This window comes from Stigmatopora nigra, chromosome 14 (genome assembly GCF_051989575.1).
Source record: "Stigmatopora nigra isolate UIUO_SnigA chromosome 14, RoL_Snig_1.1, whole genome shotgun sequence".
NCBI lineage: Eukaryota > Metazoa > Chordata > Actinopteri > Syngnathiformes > Syngnathidae > Stigmatopora > Stigmatopora nigra.
This window is the reverse complement of record NC_135521.1, coordinates 4,198,846-4,220,779: the sequence shown is the minus strand read 5'-3', so window position 1 is coordinate 4,220,779 and position 21,934 is coordinate 4,198,846. Positions and strand designations below refer to the sequence as shown.

The following is a 21,934-nucleotide window of genomic DNA, read 5'->3' as shown; positions in this document are numbered from 1 at the left end:
ACGTGACATGACAAATAAAACAACAAACACATTTTTAGAACAGAATAAATGTCTGAAAGTAACAATTAAAAATGAAACATCCACCACCTATTTGAATATCTATCCATTTTTATCGCTATTTTCCTCAGCATAGAGAGTAATCTTTAGTCTATCCCAGTTAATTTAGCATAAAATAAAGTTATTTACACATAAAATATAGCTAACTCTAAATCACACCTAAGGACAATTTAGAGTACAACCACATTGCTGCAGCATTCATTTATTTGTAATGAGCGGTTAAAATGGCTGTAAAACATGTCAATAAAAGAACTTGATGACTTCTTAGCTTTATCTACACTGATGTTCTTTTTTTGGCAGTGTGTGAACAGTGCACACATTCTGACGGGCAAAAGAACTGTCCCACTAAGGACATTAAAGACTTCAGATATGAGTCATTGACTCTAATAATGATTTAATCTGAATGTGGGTGAATAATAATAAAAGGCATATGATAGTCACAGTAAGGCCAACAGTGTTTACTGCTTACTCAACAGGTTCTGCAGTATAATCGTGGACATCTGTTCCTTAATTCCTATGCTTGACACAATTATATTAAACCCACTAATTTGTTTATAAGCAGAGACGGTTTACTTAGCCTGAATTTGAACTGTAAAATATGGTGTTTTGGATAAATATGAATTGATTATTTCATTCATTCATTCAGTTTCTGAAGCACTTATCCTCACAAGGGTTTTGTGAGTGGTGCTGGAGCCTAACACAGCTAAATATATAGGCACCAGGATCAATGGACAGCTAATCGAAAGCCCTTTTTAACAAAAAAATAAATTTAAAAAACTTAAGTTCACCTGGCGATGTGTTCATAACATTAACATTTTCATTATTATTATTAAATAAGTGGATATCGTACATCCGTGTACTCGAGAGCGGCCATGGCTGGTCTACATTATCCACGGTATTCGAGGGATTACTGTACTATAGCTATATTATGAGTCATTCTTATCTTAAATAGTGGACTGAGAGTGAAAGACACACAAAAAATGAACATTCAAGTATTGACAGATCATGTTTCCCTGCTAGCAATAGATCACCAATCCAATTTGACTGGGGAGTTATCAGCATTTGAATGATCTGTGCCAGACACCGAGTGAAATTGGATTGGACGTCAACTGCCATCTGTGGCTGTGAATGAATTAAATGACTGCCCTATAATAGGTTAAAGAAAGTGATACGACTTTCTTTTATTTTACAAAGCAGACTTGCATCTGAAAGTCAAATGACAAACAATGCACCATTCACACTTGGGGGAGGCATTAAAGCAAGGTGCAGAATTGTGTTGAGTTACATAGCATTGGGGGATTAAACCTACAGAACAATCAGATAGCCGTTTCCACTGTTGCTCATGACTAGCAAACAGGAAAGGGCTAAATCAGAGAATGTGAAAATGTGTGAGACAAACCAAAACATTGGATATTGCGACAGCCAATTTATTGCTCTGAGGCCCACATATTTTCTTTTTGTTTTCTGCAACTTAGAAAGTCAACAAACACTTTTTATTGCATGATTTCATGTGTGGGCCTTTTTTTTAGATCCTTGACTTACTAAAAAAATGAAAATAGAATCACTTTACTATGTATTCTTACATTTGGTAACCTTGTTTGACCAATAGTTTCCACAAAAAAACAATTATCTGACAACAAGTACATTAATACTGTCTGCAATTGACTTGTTTCCCTATAAATGAGAAATCAATTCTTCTTTTTAATAACCAACCACTCACCTTCATCTTTGTGTATACCAATAGGTCCTTGCTTTGTTTTTACTCTCAGAGCTCCTATAGAGCTTTTGCGTTTTCTTCTTTTTTAATCATTCCAGTGTTTATTATGGCCCACAAGAGGAGTGATATTTGGTATAAAACAAGCCACCAGACACCCTGACTACAAATCTTAGCCTTACACTTATCTCAACCTTAAATGGAAGACTGGGCAATAATTTAAAATAAAACTTGTTTTTCATTTTAAGATATTTTTTCCTCCTCCAGATTTTCTTACAACACAACGTTTTCAACGAGATGATAAGCATAATAAAGAGAGTAAACCCTAAAGAAGTGTAATTTGGAAAACAATATGTATTGTTTAATATATATTTTGCAAAGTGCTGAACACAAGGAATTAAAAAGCAAAACTTTCTTTACATCTCTTATCCAATCAGAGGCCAACGGAGATTTGGAAGATACTCAATAGCTAAGCAACTCTACTACGACAATTTCAAACTAAAATACCGAATGCAGGAAGAATATTAACTTTTTGGGGATGTTTAATCTCATTTGACGTTTCGTGCCTCACAGCTCTGGGGTCCTGGATTCAAATCCAGGTCAGTCCACCTGTGTGTAGTTTGCATGTACTCCCTGGGCTTGTGTGGGTTTTCACCAGGTACCCTGGTTCTCTCCCACATTAGACATGCATGGTAGGCTGATTGGACACTCTAAATTGCCACTAGGTATAAGTGTGAGTGTGAATGGCTGTCCATCTCCTTGTGCTCTGCGATTGCCTGGGCATCAATTCAGGGTCCCCCGCCTTTGGCCGAGGTTAGCTGGGATAGGCTCCAGCACCCCCTGTGACACTAGTGAGGATAAAGCAGTTCAGAAAATGAGATGAGAACAAAAGGTTTTCCGTCTATGGTTTTTATAACCTGAAAATTTCGTATGTAAAATAATTCGTAAGCAGAGGTACCATTGTATTTAAAATGAAGTATACATTACTACTTCAAAACAAATGTGAAAAAGGCCAGACAACTCTCATTTTGTTCTATTCTTTTACTGTTGAGTTATTATCCCGATAAAAGACATGACTCCCTATATCACCATGAATATAATCTTCATCCTTTGCCCTTATACAACAGAATTCCACACATAAATAAACACTGCTCAAACCACGTTTGCTCAGGAGAACAAAAGTAATTGACGTGCATGTGTACTGATAACTCAACATAACAGATGAATGCTTCCAAAGACATTTGTTGACAGATAACTCTGTATCGCTTCGAGGATGGCTGGAATTTAGCGATACTTCTGTCTGTCGGCAGGGTCAAAAATGGGAAATAACTTCTTCCTTGACAGTTTTTGCTATTCTGGATGCCCCTCCAGTTTGTACTCAACTACCCCAAAAGAGCCAAGGGATATTTTTGTGTCATGCACACCCTCAAATTTATTTTCAAGCCTGGACAGGAGCGAAAGCACCCTTGCCATTTGGATCGTTGTTCCCAATGCTCACTTAGATAAAAAAAAACAAAATATAAAGAAAATGCATTCATTCATCTTCCATACTGCATATCCTCGAGCTTATCCCAGCTGACTTGGGGCGAAAAGCAGACTACACACTAGACTGGTTGCCAGTCAGCCGAAGGGCACATTGAGAGATAAACAACCATACACACTGACATTTATACCGTCAGTAGCAGGAATTGAGCTAAAGCTTGTCCACACTGCAGTCAGGGAAGTGAACCACTATGCCATTAGGTAGCTAACATAAATGCATTTGTATTTTTTTTCCCAATCAATGTTAAATATGCATTATTTTTTTTATTCATTCATCGATTTTCCACACCGCAATTATAAGCTGTCAGCCTGTGCCAGGCAAATTGGATTGGACTTTTTTTTTTGCTTTCAATGGCAGTCAATTTGTTAAACGAGCTCCCATTAAAGGGCTCTCACATTAGTCAAGACAAGAATTTGAGATAAACACACTTGTAATGTCTAGAGAAACTTAATAAAAAGAGAATAGAACAGCATGTCAGTTTTCTCCTCGGTATGAAAAAACAAGATATTTTAAAGTTATAAGGATCACACTTTTGTGATAATAAAAGAACATGACATAAGTAGAGAGAAAGACTGAAGGAGTACATACAAATATCTTTTTGTTAGTTGATAATAATATTTTTTCACAATGTTACTTGAACAAACAGCTGCTGGACAACTTTTAACGAAAATATGTATTACATCCTTATTTGACGTCTATTTAAAATCAAAAAATCTACTGCAGTCTTGCTAAAAATACTAGCTTACTAATAATCTCTCAGCCAAAGTAAGGAATGTATCTTCTCATTTTGGAGAATGAAACATAAAAACTCAGCATCTTGAATAACAAGGCTTCACTTGAAATATAGCAAGTAACTTGATAACTGGTGCACAGATGGCACGTACCAGACACAATTGCATGTCCATTATCCAGCATGGGAGCACAGATTTCTTCACAGAGCCTCTTCTGCTGGCATCTCACTAGGGAAAGATAACATAAAATATTTTTTCCCCTGGTCATACTTGTATTAATCAACAATCGACTGCAATTTTATCTCAGTATAATCACAAAGATGCTCTACCTGTTGCGTCGTAGACAAGATTTGGCAGATACATCTGGAAAGCTTCGAATGTGATGGAAAACATTATTTTCTCAGAACCTCAGAGCTATGTGGCCGACACGCTAACCACTCGCGTGGTTTACTGAGGCGTGATTTACGGATGTGTGTGCGTGTGTGTGTGTATGTTAAGATTCTCTTGCTACGTTTGTCCAAACCATACAACGTAGAGAGTTGAATTTTTTTATAGTGGCCAGCAATGGCTGTCGGATGTCAATAGATTGAATTTCTTCACCTTCTCTAAGTGTGTAAACTCCATCTGTTATTTGTAAAACAGCCATTTTTCAAGAGAGATTTTTTTTTAATAGCACAACAATTGTCTTTTGGTTCTAAATCAATAGATGAAACATTGCTGTATATTACAGAATTTGAAAGGAGCTTTGGGACCATTGTGTGTGCGCACACATTTTGTAAGCACTATGTGCTTATGAAAATAACAAGCATTGGTAATAACTCATTAGCCTCGAGGCTACTTTGGCACAGCTGAATTATTTTTTTATAGCATGGATTGATTGATATAGGTTTTGTACATTTTAAAATGATTTTGTATTGAACTCCACGTGTTTACAAAGCCTTAAAGTCTGACCTTTTTTCAGGTACTTTATAGAATTCACTTGACTAAACCACAACTTATAGTCCTTTTCTTTGTAAAATAAAAAAATAAAAATAAAGGTGAAAACAGTTTTAACTCAATTTTGGCTGGTGGATGGGAAGCCAGAGTCATTTTCTGGAAGTGATTAGCGTAAGGTAGACGTTTTCATCCATTTTTTATCCATTCAAGTTGTTTTATTTTCCCCAAATTGAGTCATATGCCCTCTGCTGGAATCCTTACCCCAGAAAACATCATTGGTTTCATATATGCAGAGGCAAAACATTTGTTGCAAAAGTTATTTTTATTCAGAAATACAATAGTTTTCGATCTGTGTGACTCTTGATGATTTGTTTTAATACTCTGTGTACAAAAAAATGAATATTGGGACTTAAAATTGGAGAATCAGTAAAGACCATCCAAAAGTATTATGAACAGACCTTATGTAGTCCTGTTTTTCAGGGTTTTAAAAGATGGATTGAATTGATCCTTTAACTAGAGTCAATTTAAATGGCATGGTTCAAAGGTTCCCTTTCTTAGCCATAACACCATACCAGCAGTCTTTATCTCTCGGGTACTGATTGGAGTGGACATCTATATTTCTATCCTTTTGAAGCCCGGCAGAGTGGATTTTACGTAATTACACGGCGATAATCTAGCGAATCCAGTTGCTTTGCAAAATTGTCTATGGCTTAAACAAACAAAACGTTGTCATCTTATAGTCACGAATGCTAAAGGGTGAGATAATCTGACAGCCAGGGTTTAAAACAGGCTGGATTTACTGAGCAGATACATAGTGCATATGCTGTCGTAGACAAAATGTTTTTTCATAACCTCCTAACACTCCTAACAGCGCACTCACAGCATTTTTCTTCTTTTCTTGAGGCCAAGGCTGACTTGGAGTGTCACAATGCTTTGTTGCCTCCAAGTTTCTGCGTAAAGAGTTTTAGTAAGTAGATGACTTTAGTTAGTTTTTTTAAGCTTTATTTTATATTTTTTAAACTCTTAGCCAAGGTCAAACTTGTGTTCCAGGTATGAAATTTGAGGTAGGTCATTTGTTTTGCTGTCAAGTGCACCTAAATTGATGTCATCAATAATAATTGAAGGTGACTAAGGTGTAACGGTAGCTAGAGAATAAAACAATGGTTTTAGTTACTAAAATCTAAGGCAGGCAATGGTAAAATCAAACTGGCAGCTGATAAACACTCAAAAACTTTAATTTAATACAGAGATCAAATTCCAATTGGTGGAAGCTGTTGTTTAACCTGCATTTCTTTCTCTGAAAGTATGTTATAGGTCAGTGTCCTAAACTTTTGCATGCAAATGAATCCCATTCATGTCTTAAAAAGAACATTTTTCGAAGGGTAGAGATTGACAACAATAAGAGAGACGGTAATAATCTCTTCCTAGTGGATGGTTCCGTTGGAAATGATCCTCTTTAAATGTGCATGATAGTGGTGTCTCATCCTTTTTTTCCTATTTTATGTTGCAGATAAAAAACAGCCACTGCAGAGCCAGCAGGATGAACCATCTGATCATGGTGCCATTTGTCTTAAATACGACATGTTATAGAGTTTGTTGCTCAAACTAATCAGGTGTGTTCAGTGGACCTTATTGGCATCACACATTGTATTGCATCATTTGTTCTCTATGACAGAGCATCATGATTTCTGTATTTGTTTGTGAAGATACAGACAAAGAAAAATCTCGGATGCTCATTTTTTTTGTTTTTTTGTTAATGTTGATGGCCAAAGTAGGATGTAAGCAGATCATAATTGCAAATAGTCATAATGAACAATGGGTGTACCGATTTTACAGGCCAATCACCAACTTTGAAAAGCCTAACCTGCCAATCTTGATATTTTCTTTTCTTTGAACAAAAGCTTACTCTTTTTATATCCCAATTTTAATGCGGCAAAAACACTTGACCACAAAAAATACTGTCCCACTTGGCACAATTGTTCCCCTTGGCCTCAATCTTGAGCCCTTTTTTTGGATAATAATCACATATATGTTCCGTTCAAACTTGCTGACAAGAAAAACAATATGGAGACCACCAAATAGAAAATAAATAATTCATTGCTTTGCTAGAGAAAAAAAGCCTCAGAAAAAAAAAACTATTCTTCAACACCGGTCACACATATACCATTCTTTTTTTTCCCCTTCCCTGCTAAGCCTCATTATCGACTCTCAAAGCCACCCACTCTTGCCTATGTTGGAGTACTTGTTAGGAAAAGAGAGAAAGGTGATTTTACAACCAACTAAGAGGCTCCTGAAAATAATTCAACTCACCTCCTTTTGTTTCTCACAGTTATTTGATCAAACAGCAGCATATAATGGTATCCTAAATCAAGCTTTTTACTTGTTTTTGCGGATGAGAGCCTGGGTTCCGCTAAGGAAGCCTGGTAAGAGATGGAGAAGACATAAAAAGATTAAGAGATGGAGGAAATGAGAATTGACTGGGTAAAAATAGCAATCATATTCTTTCATAGCCTAAACAAACCCAGTGTTGAGCAGTTTCAATTTGTCCAGCTTTTGTTAAACTACTTTCTCAAATATGGCAAATTGTCATATTGTAAAAGACGTTTGATAGTATAGAACATCCATTCAGTCATTCTCAGTACTGCTATCCTCAAAAGGGTTTCATTTGATGGTGTTGTCTGTTAACTTGGATCTGTGGCTGACGTTGTTGATGTTGATGATGCTGAAGGTCTGTACACACAAATAGGTCGAGCTGAACAACATTGCATCTTCTGCGCTGCCTTGGAAAAGCAGCTTCATTGATTGAATCATAGAAGTCATTTCGTTTCCGAGAGTTGTACTTCTATTTTAAGATAGGGTCAGACTAAAGGTCGATCAGTTCCAGCTGCAACTCCACTGGAGCAGTTTTGGGGTCTTGCGACAGAGGACAGGCCACCAACTGAAGTGACTTGTCAATTTTGTCGAAATCCTCTCCCCGTCTATGTCTTCTCAGAGACTCCATTGACAAAAACTCCTCCGTTATTTCAAAAGTGTCATTGATACTTCAGATAAAAATGAGAAGTTGAGTAGTGCCGGCTAATATTATAATCTTTAAAAAACGCAAATTTCTCGGCATATTAGGCAAACAGCAGATGCTCAGTGTTCCGCAAAAAATATTTAGTTGTCCACTCCGCATTCAATACTCGTCATTTTATGTCCACTTTCCTTTTCTTATGTCCGCTCATCTTTAAAGAGAGCTGATGGGTCGAGAAGGGTCAAAGGATAGAGTACGCTTTACCTCAACAAAGCCAATGCATATACAGCGCCATCTATCGGAAAAGATTAAAATTGCAGAGAAAAAAATAACAAGGTTAATTAATTTAATATTATCAAGTTCGGCGGGCTGGATTAAAACGTTTTAATAAGCCGCATGTGGCCCCCGGGCCGTAGTTTTCCTCTCGACTACCTCAGTGAACAACAGATAAGTCTAAAACCCCCCAAAGTGAACAGAAAAGTTTATTACGTACTAGATAGATGTTCTCATTCAGTTTAAAAGAAAACCACCTGCCGAGTCAATTAGACAATCCTATCATTATCTTGATAATGAGAAACCATCAGGGTACAAAATTATATATAAATGGAAAAAAAATCCACTTGTATGAAGGATCATATAGCTAATGTCTGATATCTAATGGCCTTAGTCAAAAGCCCCTGCTATGACCATGTTGATAAATGACCTATATCACACCACTGTGCTGGTAGGCTCAATAGGAGCCATTTGTCAGAACAGTGCCCTGTGGTTTTTGTGTCAATAATGGACTCGAAGCAGGATTCGGATGCAGAATTCTCTCAACAAACATAAGTATTTTTTGTTCCAAGCATGTCAGTTCCCTTAAACACCAGAAAAACAGAGGAAAAAAAGAACTTAAACCTAAAATTTACTGTCAAGGCGTACAAAAACTGATATACCCAGAGAAAATCTACTCAGGCCCGGGGAGAACTTGCAATTATATAATTCTGTATGCATGCAAAAGCAGGGTTTAAATAAAACAAGATGTGGATCTTATCCTCTTCATAGATATTCAAAATAGCGGACCTAATTATGTCTTCAAAAAATAAGGCCTTACCTTTTTCTTCTTCTATCTTAATTTTGGTGTGATCGCAGTTAAATTGCTTTGGATTACGGTACATATTTGCCTAATCAGATCGCATTCATTCTTATGCTTCAGATTGACTTGTTATACCCTTGTATAATCCAACTTTGTGATTTGGTACATTGTATGGATGGAAGGATATTATTATACAGATTCAAAATGACATGGCATGACTAATTACCCAATGAATACTTTTAAATCATACCAAGACTTGACTATACCAATCATTTTATTTATCAAAAGGTTATAAGAGCTGTTTAAAAGACTTTAAAATCACTTTTACAAAGATACAGAGTAGAAATGCACATTCAAAAGATGATGAAAAATTTCCGACATATTGGGATTAAATCCCCTTTGGAAGAGTTATTGGCTTTTTCTTGAGAACACAATGTCAGTGTGTTTCTATGGACAGTGGGAACATATTTTATTGTCTGAGCAGAAAATAGCATAAGAAAGCCAGGTAGACTAGACTGTAGGTGGGCGGGGAGGTGCAAGAGCATAGTGAAAGGCTTTGAGGATACAAGGATGAACGCGGGGGCAGAGATAACCACAAGGGAGATGGAAAGAAAAGAGGTGAGGCGCATCTTCGATGTCTGCTCACATGAAGAATATTGACGTCTTTTGGGTTATTGGCTGTAAAGCCACATCCGTTTTCAATAGCTACACTGTTATAACATCCTTCAGTGTAATTTCACACTGTAATTAGATTGAAATATATTTACTATACAAATCTGCTTGTCTTTTACATGACAGATTCCATGAATTATTACCCTATTAATGTATGGATTTTTACAAATAATCATAAAGATTGGTCAAGTTAGGTTGTCATTATCTTTGTATAGCAGCAGAAATGCAGAGACATAGAACATAGAATATAGTCAAAAGAGAGATGGCCCACCTGGACAAGGTAAATTAAGTTGGCGTTCATCAGCATGACTCGCAACCGATCACTCTTGCTGACAGGGAAAGATGGACGTGTACATGGCTGATAAAGGGTGGTCCCACTCTGGCCTGTTATCACTCAATGAAGATGGATTGCACCATTTAACTAACTCAGCACAGACATCAACGCACACAAATACACAAATACACACACACACTCTCACACAGACTCTCACACACACTCTCACACACACTCTCACACACTCTCACACACACAAAACCAATTTGATTGATCACTAGACTCCTGACAACTCTTCAGAGAATTTGATCTTGCCACCAATACAGAAATTTTAACAACTCATAATCCTAAAATAAATTACAAATGCTACTATGAAGTTAAAAAGGCTGTAGCATGCTTCAAAAATAATTATTGTCATGAAACCACAGCATGTTTGAGAAGTCTGTTTTCTAGATTTGGTCACGTTGAAAGGTGTAAACAAGGAATTATTGTGGCCGTAATTTGTTTAGCCAGTAAAGATAACATTTCCCAATATGATGCTTCTCTAAGATTGATAGGGATAAGGTTTGATTAATATTCTTTGTTTAATAAATGTGTTTTGCTTCATGTTGGTATTTTCAATTTATCACACAGACGATGCCACGCCTCAGCAATACACAGTCTCTAATCGTTCTCCTCCACTCTTCACCTGAATATAGATCTCCTGGTCTTTTCTGCAAGAAAGAGAGCAAAACTTTAAGCAAATCTCCATCTCCATCCCATTTCAACTCAGTCCCATAGCATGCATCTTATTTCATATGGTAAGTCACTATTTTTTATCATTAATAATACTTAACTTCATTAAGATATGGCCTAAATGACCCCAAATCCTCCAGTGGCACAAATTTTAAGATAATGTTAGTTTAACTTCTCAACTAAATTTTTTTATATTTCCCTATGCTTTGGAATCTGCGTCTTGTAGCCAGCCCCGTGGGGCTTAATTAAGAATTAATAAAACAGAAATTCAATCAAAATTAATACAATTTAAATGAATAACTAATTGCTTGACACTGCCAATGATAGAAGTCAAATTCATTTAAACTGACAGAACTGGTTGTGAAAGCCATTCTTTCAGAATGCAAATAATTGCTGCAAACCCTCCCAGTCAAAATAAATTGGGTTTCTGGCATCGTCAATGGCAGGGAATGATTTAAAAGAGTACCATTTAAAGGATTAACTTTCCTTTAGACCAATTGCAGCATTCATTTTTATAGTAATGAAAATATGCACGTTTCAGGCTCGGATCTAGTAGGATTTTCCTGTAAGATTATTTCAATCGTCTCATGAAACAATATCGGATGGAGTTACAATATTACCACTGACAGAAATGTTGGATACAGCGGGAACTTACTCATTTTTTTTCTCCCCTCTTGCTGTGTTTTTGTATCGCAAACAAATGCAAAGTTCACAGTCCCCCGAAGACATCTCTGAGACGTTGGTTCCATCTAAAAAAGGTTTCAAAGAGCTTCTTTAAAAAAAAAAAAATCCTTACATCTTGGGAAAAGCAGGGGAAGTTTAGCTATCACAGACACGACACTTCAAAAACTCTCATTCTCGCACACACACACACACACACACACACAAGGTTGCGTCTATTTGATGTTGATTTAAACTATATTTGAGTCATTTACTTCAAACTAGTTAAAATGATTGAACCTGATGTGGATTCTGAATTAGCATTTGATTTGCATAACAATGACAAACAAAACATTTTATAGCTTTGGTGGAAATATTTTTGATTTGTATTTTCTTTCCTTAACATAGGATTTTTACAGTGGGAAAAAAAACACTCATAAATACAGTAGATAACAATAACTAAAAGCCCAATCATACTGTGAGTGTGGGTGGTTGTGTGTTATGTGACAGGTACTTCTGTTAAAAGAGAGAAAATGAGGTGTTTGTGTTCATTTTCCTAATGGGCCTTTTTTTATAGAGTGTCAAAGGGGGGTTTCAAATTAATTTTTTGTTCTTTTTTGCTGTTGTTTGTCTACTTGAGGAGGACTTGAACTAAAATCAGAACTTTTGCGTTATTCATAGGTGGTAGCTGGGTGATAAAGTTAATTTTTTAGGCTTTATTTTTTTAATAGAACACACCAATTAAGCCTTGGTCAGATTAGTCATTCATTTTCTGAACAGCTTATTCTTATGAGGGTCATGGAGCGTCATGGAGGGTGCTAGAGGCAGGAGACACTCTGAATTGGTAGCCAGCCAATCGCAGGACACATACATATATACTCATACCCAGGGCCAATTTAGTATGTTCAACCAGCCTACCCTACATGTTATTGGGATGTGGGAGGAAACCGGAAATACCCGGAGGAAACCTACAAAAGCCCCGTGACAGCATGCAAACATGCAACTTTTGGTGACATTAGGTTAGTGTGAAAAACATTTTTGGACCACTTTTTGTGGTCTATTTGATTCCTGTTGATAAAACTGTGATAGGAAAGACTAATAGGCAAAATCCTTTTAAAAAACGATTTTCAGATGGTGGTAGCCATTGAGATTTTTTCTATGTAAAAAGCCACAGCTAAAACACTTTATAAGACCAACAGGATAGTGAAAACAAACTTTAATTGTTATACACATTCAATGGCAGTGCCATTTCGAATGCTTCCCGCTGAGAAACTATCACTAATTACTAATGGCGTTGTTTGTGAGAGTGTGTTTTGTGTGAAAGACGACAATATGCAAGTGCACATTCTTTCTATGAATAAGTGGAACAAATCACTCAAGAGACAACTGAAAAGAGACATAAAGACAGGAGAGTAACAAAGACCAGCGAAGAGGCTAAACAAAAAAGTAAAACAAGAGCATCTGAGTCTGATTGATGTGTTGTCAGGTGCTGCTGTTAAGATGTCAACATTTAGACACGCTGAAAAGACTATATTAATCTACTGAGCCGCAAATGTGGTCCTGTACTGGTAAATTATGAGCTAACACACAAAAAAACTGAGCTCTGCTAGCCAAATGGAGCACTTTAATTAATTAGATAAAGACTAAATGTGTGCATTACCCTGGATAAAATGTCACAGAAGACAGTTTGGAAATGCGATAAACACCTTATAGAGGATGAGAGCACTAGAATGGAAAAATGACTTGACTTTGACCTTTGTTGTCAAGCCTCGTGGATCGGATCGTTCAACGCAAACTATTTACTGCAAATTGTCATTGAGGGAGAATTTGCATTCATTTATTCCTTTGTCCTTTTTATCCTGATCAGGGAACCTCACTGACGTGCAAAATGCAGGTACGCAAATCCCGTACTTTTGTGATAATCATCAAGAAAATTCTTTCATGTGAAAAAGATAAGCCATGATTAATTAGAAAATATAAGAACCTAATTATCACATACATCAAGGGTGTCAGACTCGGGCTGCTTTAACGTCAACTTGATTTTAGATGTAATAGTTAGATATTTTTTTATAAATAGATTAAAAGAACTGGACTAAAAGTCCTGAATATTCAGTTTTTTTGTTGATCTAAAACAATGTTTATTTGAGCCTTTTTTTAAAATATATTTTTAGGATTTTTGAATTTAAAAACAGGAAAAATTGATTTAAAAAAATACAATTATTGATTTAAAAGGGGGAAAATCAGGAAATTTAATATACGTCTATACCAGGGGTGGGCAAACTTTTGGGCCCGGGGGCCACATTGACTTTAAAAATTTGACAGATGGGCCGGGTCAGCACAAGATACGATACAAATAAAAAAGTGCATTCGTTAACAGTACATATGAAACATAAACATAAAAAAAGGACTAAGGTATTTACATACTCATCACTCATCATTAATGTAAAAAGTAGAAAGTAGAAAGTCAAGTGAAAAGAAATGTGTTAAGAAATATTAAAATATAATTCAGAAAAATCTAGAGGGGCTGTAAAACACGAAAAACAAATAAGAGTGGACACAGCTACTGTCATTGGCTTCCGCGTGACGGCGCCATCTTGGAGAAAGAAAAAAAAACATTATTTGGACAACATCGGCGGGCCGGATTAAAAAGCCTAACGGGCCGGATGTGGCCCACGGGCCGTAGTTTGCCCATGTCTATACTCATTCATTTTAATTTGATCCAAAAACAGAAAGTCGCCACTCATGATTTACTTTTCCGGGCATACATTGTCAAATAGGTTTTAGCAGCATGTGATAAGAAAAATCCTAAATATGTTTAAAAATCTAACTCTTTGAAAAATGTAAAACATCTGTGTTTATTTAAAGGTTTACTGATTTATTTATTCAAGTTGAGCGACCCAGTGGTGTGAGTGGTTAGCGCATCAGCCTCACAACTCTGGGGTCCTGGATTCAAGTCCAGGTTAGTCCACCTGTGTGGAGTTTGCATGTTCTCCCTGGGCCTCTGTGGGTTTCCTCTGTGTACTCTGGTTTCCTCCCACAATCCAGAAACATGTAACTCTAAATTGCCTTCTGGGTATGGGTGTGGGTTTGCATGGTTGTCTGTCTTCTTGTGCCCTGCTGGCCACCAAATCAGGGTGGATTGGCTCCAGCACCCTCCATGATCCTAATGGCGATTAAGTGGTTCAGAGAATGAGATAAAGTTTGTTGAATGAGACCACGGTTCCTCTGAAAAAGGAAGGAATGCGTACATTTTGTAGGAAATACATTCGATTCCCAGGCTCCCGTAGCAGATTTAAATGTTGAACTCTCCTTCTCATGCCGCCTGGCTATTAAAGATCTGTCTCTCCCTTAGGGCAGACCCAACCTTTATGCTCAAGTATGTGAGCTGTATGCTGATATCTATTCATGCCTGTTTGGGAATTTTAATAGTAAGATATGGCATACAATGTATTACTCCATATTAAGAACGATTATATTCATTTCTATGTCTACAGGTGTATTTATTGTATATACAGTATACATGTTTGGTAGGTCTTGTCCTACAAATTACTTCAAAACAATAGTATTTGGTATCGTGTTTTACTTGTCTGACAAGCATAAGCAGTGTTGAAAAACGAATGAATAGTATTCCATACTAAATCCAGCCATCTCTAAATATTTTGCTAGCTTCTGAAATAACTGTTTATATCTAACATTTAGTCTCTCATTCTGTAATCCTTTGAGTTTCCTCACTTTCAAGTCTACTTGGAAGTAATGCCGTAGCCCAAGTGCTTTTTATTGAACAGCCGCCATTTGGTAATGGTATTGGTTCCAATATCAACATTTTTGATTGATAAATCCCACTATTCACAACTAACAAAGATCAGTGATTACACTCATTTAAAGTGATTATAGGTTCATCATATTTGTCTATAATTAGCATGGGTTTGCACTATCTCTTATGGTTACACATGACTGAGCACCTGACAGCCACAAGATTGATCAGCCGGATATTACACTCCCATTAGTTCTTTCATTCTCCCTCCTTGATCGTCACATTCTCCGACATCCTAATTCACTACCATATTAGCCTTTCTGTTGCTGTCATATTTAATCCCTGCAGGTAGTTCCCCTTGCCTCTCAAATACCTTTGAATTCAGTGCAATTTTAAATTCTTCCAAGGAGGTTCACAGGTCAGTTTACCTCAGGGAGTTTTCAGTCCTTGCTTACAGATGGGCTATTGTGCTGTGTGATACTGTCACTGTCACGTATGAAACAATGCCAATATGCATCGCATTATGGATTAAGATTGATGTGTTTCACTTTTTTTCCATTTTTATTGGTGCTATGGGCAGAGAGCTTTGGATATGACAATAATAACTGGAATGATATTCGGTAGCACACACACACACACTTCCAACAAAGTTTAAGAGTCATTTTCTTATCATTTTATAACAAAAAGGCTGCTGAAATGCAGTAATACTACCTTGGGGATCTGAAAGAAAATTCAGCAAGGTTTACCAAGGTTGATTTCCCCAGTGATGTGTTTTGCATTAATGAAGACTGTGAAAGAAAGCTACTCTATGAGGTATTTGAGGGTGACGTCTGAAAATGGCAATTGTTTTTTTTTTTTACTGAATCGGATATTTTTGGTGCCTACATTTTTGATCTGCTGTAAAATAACAAACTTAATCCTCGAAGCAAATTGAATCCATATTTTCCAATACTTTTGCTAAAATAAAAAACCTCTATAGCGCTCCTATATATATTCCTATTTTGATGTAAAACCTTAATATTTTTAGGACAAATAAAACCAGTCTAGGGTGTAGTCTGCCTTTTTGCCTAAAGACAGCTGGGTTAAGCTCCAGCAACCCCTGCAATCCTTTCAAGGATGGATGGTATGGAAGATGATGATGAGAGGAAATATAAACACATTTGCCTTATTCTTTCATTTCTCTTAAAAGCGTAAAAGTTAAATCCAGTCCATCTCAAATACATGGAAACTAAATCTGCCACATATTCCATAGTACTTAAAATTTAACCTTTTGGTTGCTCTTTTCGCTTCTACAAAAAGAATAACTTATTCAAGGAAGATGTTAGTACCAATAAAAGTCAATATATGCAAATTTCTTGTCTTTCCGTCACCCTTGCTCATATTCTGCCTTCAGCAAATCATTTTCTGACCTAGACATAGTCAGGAATCAATGTACAATTCTCCTTTTCTACAGTTCAGTTATTGTCAGCTTGTCTATAAAAGACTTCATTTTCCAAAATGAATTAAACATGTGTCATGAATAATTAACACATTTGGTTTCAAAATAATAAAATGGGTTCGATCAATTGTTAAATGTTCTAAAATCTCAAATGTATAATTCATAAAAGGGGATTTTAGTTGGACCCTAGCAAGTGATTGGTGCTACAAATTGTGGAATGTATTATTCCCACATAGGCCATTTTATAATCCAACTAAACATCTGCAATTGTACTGTGTGTTGTCTATGTTGCATTTATTATAATTGCAATGTTTTGAATTCCATTCTCTGTCAATTCCAGAGGACACATTCTCCTACATATTATAAAAAAAACAAATTTCCCTTCATTATTGAAGGACATGAGGCCTTAGTACATGAGAATTAACATACAAACAGAGGAATTGTCCTAGTTGAGAGTAATTCCAGTGCTAAAGGCTAATCAGACCAGAAAATAAAAGCTATAAAGGATGTCGAGAGGTGTAAAGGTTTAACTACAAAGTCCAGCCACCTTGCTACCAAGACCATTTTTTCTTAAAATAGAGGTATAACTTTAAGTTCAGAATACTGCTTGCTGGTGGTAAGGAGAAAGACAAAAATTTTTAAACCAAAAAAAACAACAGCAAATACTCTCTCATCATCTTCCATACCGCTGTCTTTGGGCAAAAGGCAGACTACATTCTAGACTGGTCGTCAGTCAATCATAGGGCACACAGAGAGACAGACGAACACGCACTCCGACAATCACACGAGTGGGAATCAACCCAAGGCTGCCTGCAACAAAGTCAGGCAGAAGAACCACTACTCATTGGGTAGCCAACAGCAAATAGAAATAAATTAAAAAGCTACTGCTGAGATGTCCTTTTTTACGAGGCATTTTTGTCCAGCTAAGCCACAGCACAACACACAATCTCTGCGCTTTGGTCATCTGTCTTTGTACAAGCAAAAAATAAAGCTGGGAGAATTGAAAACAAAAAATTGCTTCACATAATACCAGGTTTGGAAAGTGAAAATAAGCCGTTTAGAAATAATTTCTTCTACGTTTCAGAACATTTGTTCACAGGGAAGTGATTAGGGATGAGGTAGCTACTCGGGTGACACAACTTCATATTGTGTATGATAGGGTAACTTTATCCCCTTCCAAATATAAGTGTAACACAAGTAAAAAGGCCCACTAGCAGTGCTCATGTTGAGAATTCTGCTCACTTGGAAGTAGTAACTCAGCGCTTGCTTTTAATTTTCTCTTTCCTACTCTTTCTATCTTGAAGTAGAGACATTCTTGTTCGGAATTCTGTCCTCATAGAAGGGTTACAGCCCAATACAAAATAATAGTGCGTTTAAAAGTTATCTACATCGAACATTGGGCACGAAAAATGATTGGTGAAGCAGACCTCATTGCAATGCTTGAAAGACTTACTTTGTTTATTTCTTTCTTCTTCCGTCTTACTCAAGTTATTTGCCCATGCACGGGATGCTATTTGAATGCACTTCAGTTGACTTTATCCGAACTTCCCCATTAAGTTGTCTGTCTATCAGATTCACCTGACTGCCCTTTCCATCAGAATAAACATCACCTTTGCCAGCCAACAAACCATTCTATTAACCCTCATATGGTGTGTGTGTGTGTGTGTGTATGCATGCTTTTGTTTATGTGTCAACAGATCGTATACAAAGTTAACACACTTGATAAAACGCCAAATTATGCACACATACGTGTTATTACTCGATTTGTTAGGGCTTTGCAGATTACAATCATAACTAGGGGTTCACAAAAGTCCACCAGTATTGCTCTTTTACTTATCACAATGTAAAAAAATAACGAAAAAAAAAATCTGTTTCAGCACTGTAGTTGTGGACAGCTCCGAATGTAATGGGACATCCATTCTGTTCTTGCAAAAAAAGAAGCTGCCTTTTTTATTTATTTATTTATTTATTTTAGGTCTTTGAAAGTTGTTAATATAAAAGCAAAGTTCAGGGGCATAGAATCAGTGACTTTTATAGGATGAGCCAAAGCTGATTGGGCACTAAACTAAAAAAAAAACAAAAAGAAAAAACTGTTTCAGCACTGTAATTGTGGACAGCTCCGAATGTAATGGTACATCCATACTGTTCTTGCAAAAAAAAAGAAGCTGCCTTTTTTAATTTATCTATTTATTTTAGGTATTTGAAAGTTGTTAATACAAAAGCAAAGTTCAGGGACATAGAATGAGTGACTTTTAAAGAATTAGCCAAAACTGATTGGGCACCAAACAAAAAAAAAACAAAAATAAACAGCAGTCTAATTGAAGAAAGCTCAGAATGTAATGGGACGTCCATACTATTCTTGCAAAAAAAAAGAAGCTACCTTTTTTTCTAATCGCAATGGGCTTGTTTGGGGTCGGAATATTCCAAACAAGGTGTATATTGAATCTGAAAAAAAAATGTCCTTGTAAACGTAGCCAGTGACATATGGTATGGAAAAAAATCTCAGGAGGTCTGGAGATGAGATTCAAAAGCCAGAGGGGGTTGAAATGAAAGTTCTAAAGAACTTGAAGTAAAGCCTATTCATAGGAGTCATTTTCATATTCATATAATTTTTCTCACCGCATGCGTGCTACAAGTCAATGCCCTGCTGATAAATAGTGCTACAGAAACATGTCTAGAGAAAGGACAATTCAACTGGGAGAGTTTATAATGCATAAGTGGAATCTTTCATTAAAAAAATAAATAAATAAAGAGAACACAGTGTCCATTTTAATTGGCCAAATTCTTAGGACATTACATTTGCAGAGACTCATTATTTAGAAAGACGGGGATCCTCAGCCATACAAAAAACCATCCTATTAAAGAAGAAATGGGCAGTCCAGAACATGAAAATATATCAGAAAGAGAGTTAGATAAAATTGAAAGTGTGTCCTCTGCCTTCTGTAGTAATAATGTCTACCAAGTTTTGTCTATTTAAAAACCTAGACAACTGAAAAGAATATTAATGAAAAGGATAAAGAACAACAACAAAATTGGCCTTTTTCTCTTGCTCTCTTACAAAGTGTTGTGATAGCATCCTCAGTTTCATAAATGCAATTTAAAGAATACAAGAAATTGCCCTTAGATATTGGTGTGAGTGTATATGGTTGTCCCCCACCTTTGGCCCGGAGTCGGCTGGGATAGGCTCCAGCAACCCCCGCGACCCTAATGAGAATAAAGTGGTTCAGAAAATGAGAGGAAATGAGATGTTGAAATAGAACTTTCCATGGCGACGCACTCGTAACAGAACAAATTTAAATTAAATTAGATTAATATCTATATAGACACACTGAAACGTATGTTGAATGTAACTTTACACAAAACTGAATTCTAATTCTGAAATTGTTTTAATTATTTTTACCGTTGTTTTACGGGTTGACTCCACACGGACTTTCAGCGGGAATTTTAAAAGGATCGCATTAAGGGTTGTTTGTTTTTGCCTTACCTTCAAAATATTCTGAAAATGATGCGCACAAATGTCCTCAGAATAAAATAACACATGACCACTTGCCAGCTTGTCATGGTCCCTCTTTTCTACAAAATTAGAAAGCTCTTGCCACTTTGCTAGCATGTCTTTGATATCTATGCAATTAGATCATTCACATCTGCCTCTTTAATCTCCAACCCCGAGGAATTTCCAAGTGACACACGATATCATCCATGACGACTAGCAAGCTTTGTGACACGTACTCCATTCTCATATATAAAGCTCCGCCCAGTGCTCGTATATATATTTTATGCACGAAAGAGATACAGCAAAAAATACGCTACAATGATAAACAGCCTCTCATGTCTTGGCCACCTGGTTTTCTCGCATCTCAAAATTTTTCTCGTATGTAGACATAATTATTTGCTCAAATGTTTTCTCGTATCTAGAAATGATCGTATGCCGAGGTGCTCTTATATCGAGGTACCACTGTACTGAGTTCGGAAAGAAATTGAAGTATTTCTACCATTCTTCTGAGCATGAATGACAGTCAAGGCACAGAGCCGAAATGATGCAGAAAAAAAAACACCCACGAGTAAAAATCTGTTCACCCTGCTACCATCTGGCAAATGACAAACGAGGACAAAGATTCAGCTGGTCTAACATTAAAGCCCAATTTTTTCATCGACCTATGAGAAACATGAAGTTATTTGCCCTGTATTATCCAACCTTGTTACTTTATGATTCCTTCAAAATAGTATTTTATCACTTTTCTACTGAACCGAACAATGTTAACAACTGTGAGTGGGATCAATCTACTCTTTTGAAAAGAGCTAATAGCTGCAATAGCCTCGATTCTTCATGTTATTATTTTTGCAACCCCTCTAACAGTTTAGTTATGTGTAATGAGGAAACCAAAATAATGAACAGAGATAAAGGCAGAGAGAAAGCTAATTAGCCACCTGCAAAAACAGTCAATTCTGGCTCGTTCACAGAGGCGCACCTGTGTGATCCCTCAAGTCAAAACTAATTCCTGAAGTTAAGCAATTTAATGACTACGAAATTAGTGCCTCAGCTAGCCATCATGCAGAGCATTTATTCATGCAACGTCAGCTCCTCAAGGATAAGCATGCTCATATTTAAGTCTGATTTGAACATAGTAATGGTTCATTGATTTCTGATTCGTCTGCAACTATGGAAATTGCACCAAGACAAGATTCCCTTTCATTGTAAAGCAATCATAAAGTATTACTAGTTTTAAAAGAAAGGCATTAACAGTAAACTGACCAAAGAATATATGAAAACAGATTTTGAATGTGAAGAAGTACAGAATAAACTTGTTTTTATCATAACTTCATAACTTGACATCTGTATATGTAGTCCAGAAAGTTTTTTTTTAAATTTCACTAATTCCAAATTAATCAGACTATTTAGAAATAAACAAAACACAAGAGTATTGTTTGGATTACATTTCCTACAAAAGCAAAAAAAATGACATCAGAGAATGCAACCATGCTGTTCTATTACAAACTCTGAATAGATTCACTTCAGGTTCCTACACATAAATTCTAGCTGATAATAATAATATTGTGTGGGACTGTTCAACTTTTTATTTTTATTCACTGCATGTAAGTTGTGAATTAAACACCATAGACCCGTGCATCTCACTGAAATGCATGAAAAAGTTCTATTTCATTCATTTTCTATATTGTGTATCCTCACAAGGGTCACGGGGGTACTGGGGGCCCATCCCAGCTAACTAAGAACACCCTGACTTGGTTACATGCCATTCACAGGGCACAATGAGAGAAACAACCATTCTGTTTCCATCTGTAAGAACATTTCTCAATTTAGAAATGATATTCC

At 36.4% G+C, this 21,934-nt stretch overlaps 2 protein-coding genes across 7 annotated transcripts in view; one reads left to right on the top strand and one right to left on the bottom strand.

Annotated features, from left to right (window-relative positions):
* LOC144207491 (interferon regulatory factor 2-like) overlaps nt 1-21,934 on the top strand; it is a 53,663-nt gene that overhangs the window by 19,940 nt on the left and 11,789 nt on the right. Inside the window, exons 10-12 of one of the 2 annotated variants that reach the window (XR_013328683.1) lie at nt 6,492-6,594; nt 10,714-10,815; nt 14,763-14,943. The gene's annotated coding sequence lies outside the window, so the exon portion shown is untranslated. Of the gene's footprint in view, nt 1-6,491; nt 6,595-10,713; nt 10,816-14,762; nt 14,944-21,934 lie in introns of those variants that run through there. The other variant, XR_013328685.1, reaches the window with a different exon arrangement.
* On the bottom strand, nt 4,038-20,252 carry LOC144207492 (uncharacterized). 5 transcript variants are annotated; one of them, XR_013328687.1, is made up of 4 exons: nt 20,087-20,252; nt 10,013-10,125; nt 7,292-7,401; nt 4,038-4,273 (listed from the first exon to the last, which is right to left on the bottom strand). XR_013328687.1 is itself a non-coding variant. In XM_077732985.1 (4 exons), the coding sequence occupies exons 1-4, from the start codon at nt 20,210-20,212 to the stop codon at nt 4,271-4,273; spliced, it is 309 nt and encodes a 102-aa protein (XP_077589111.1). In that variant the 5' UTR covers nt 20,213-20,252; the 3' UTR covers nt 4,038-4,270. The 5 variants fall into 5 exon arrangements, 1 of the variants encoding a protein (XP_077589111.1); XM_077732985.1 differs by lacking the exon at nt 10,013-10,125 and adding an exon at nt 5,862-5,931; XR_013328689.1 differs by lacking the exon at nt 10,013-10,125.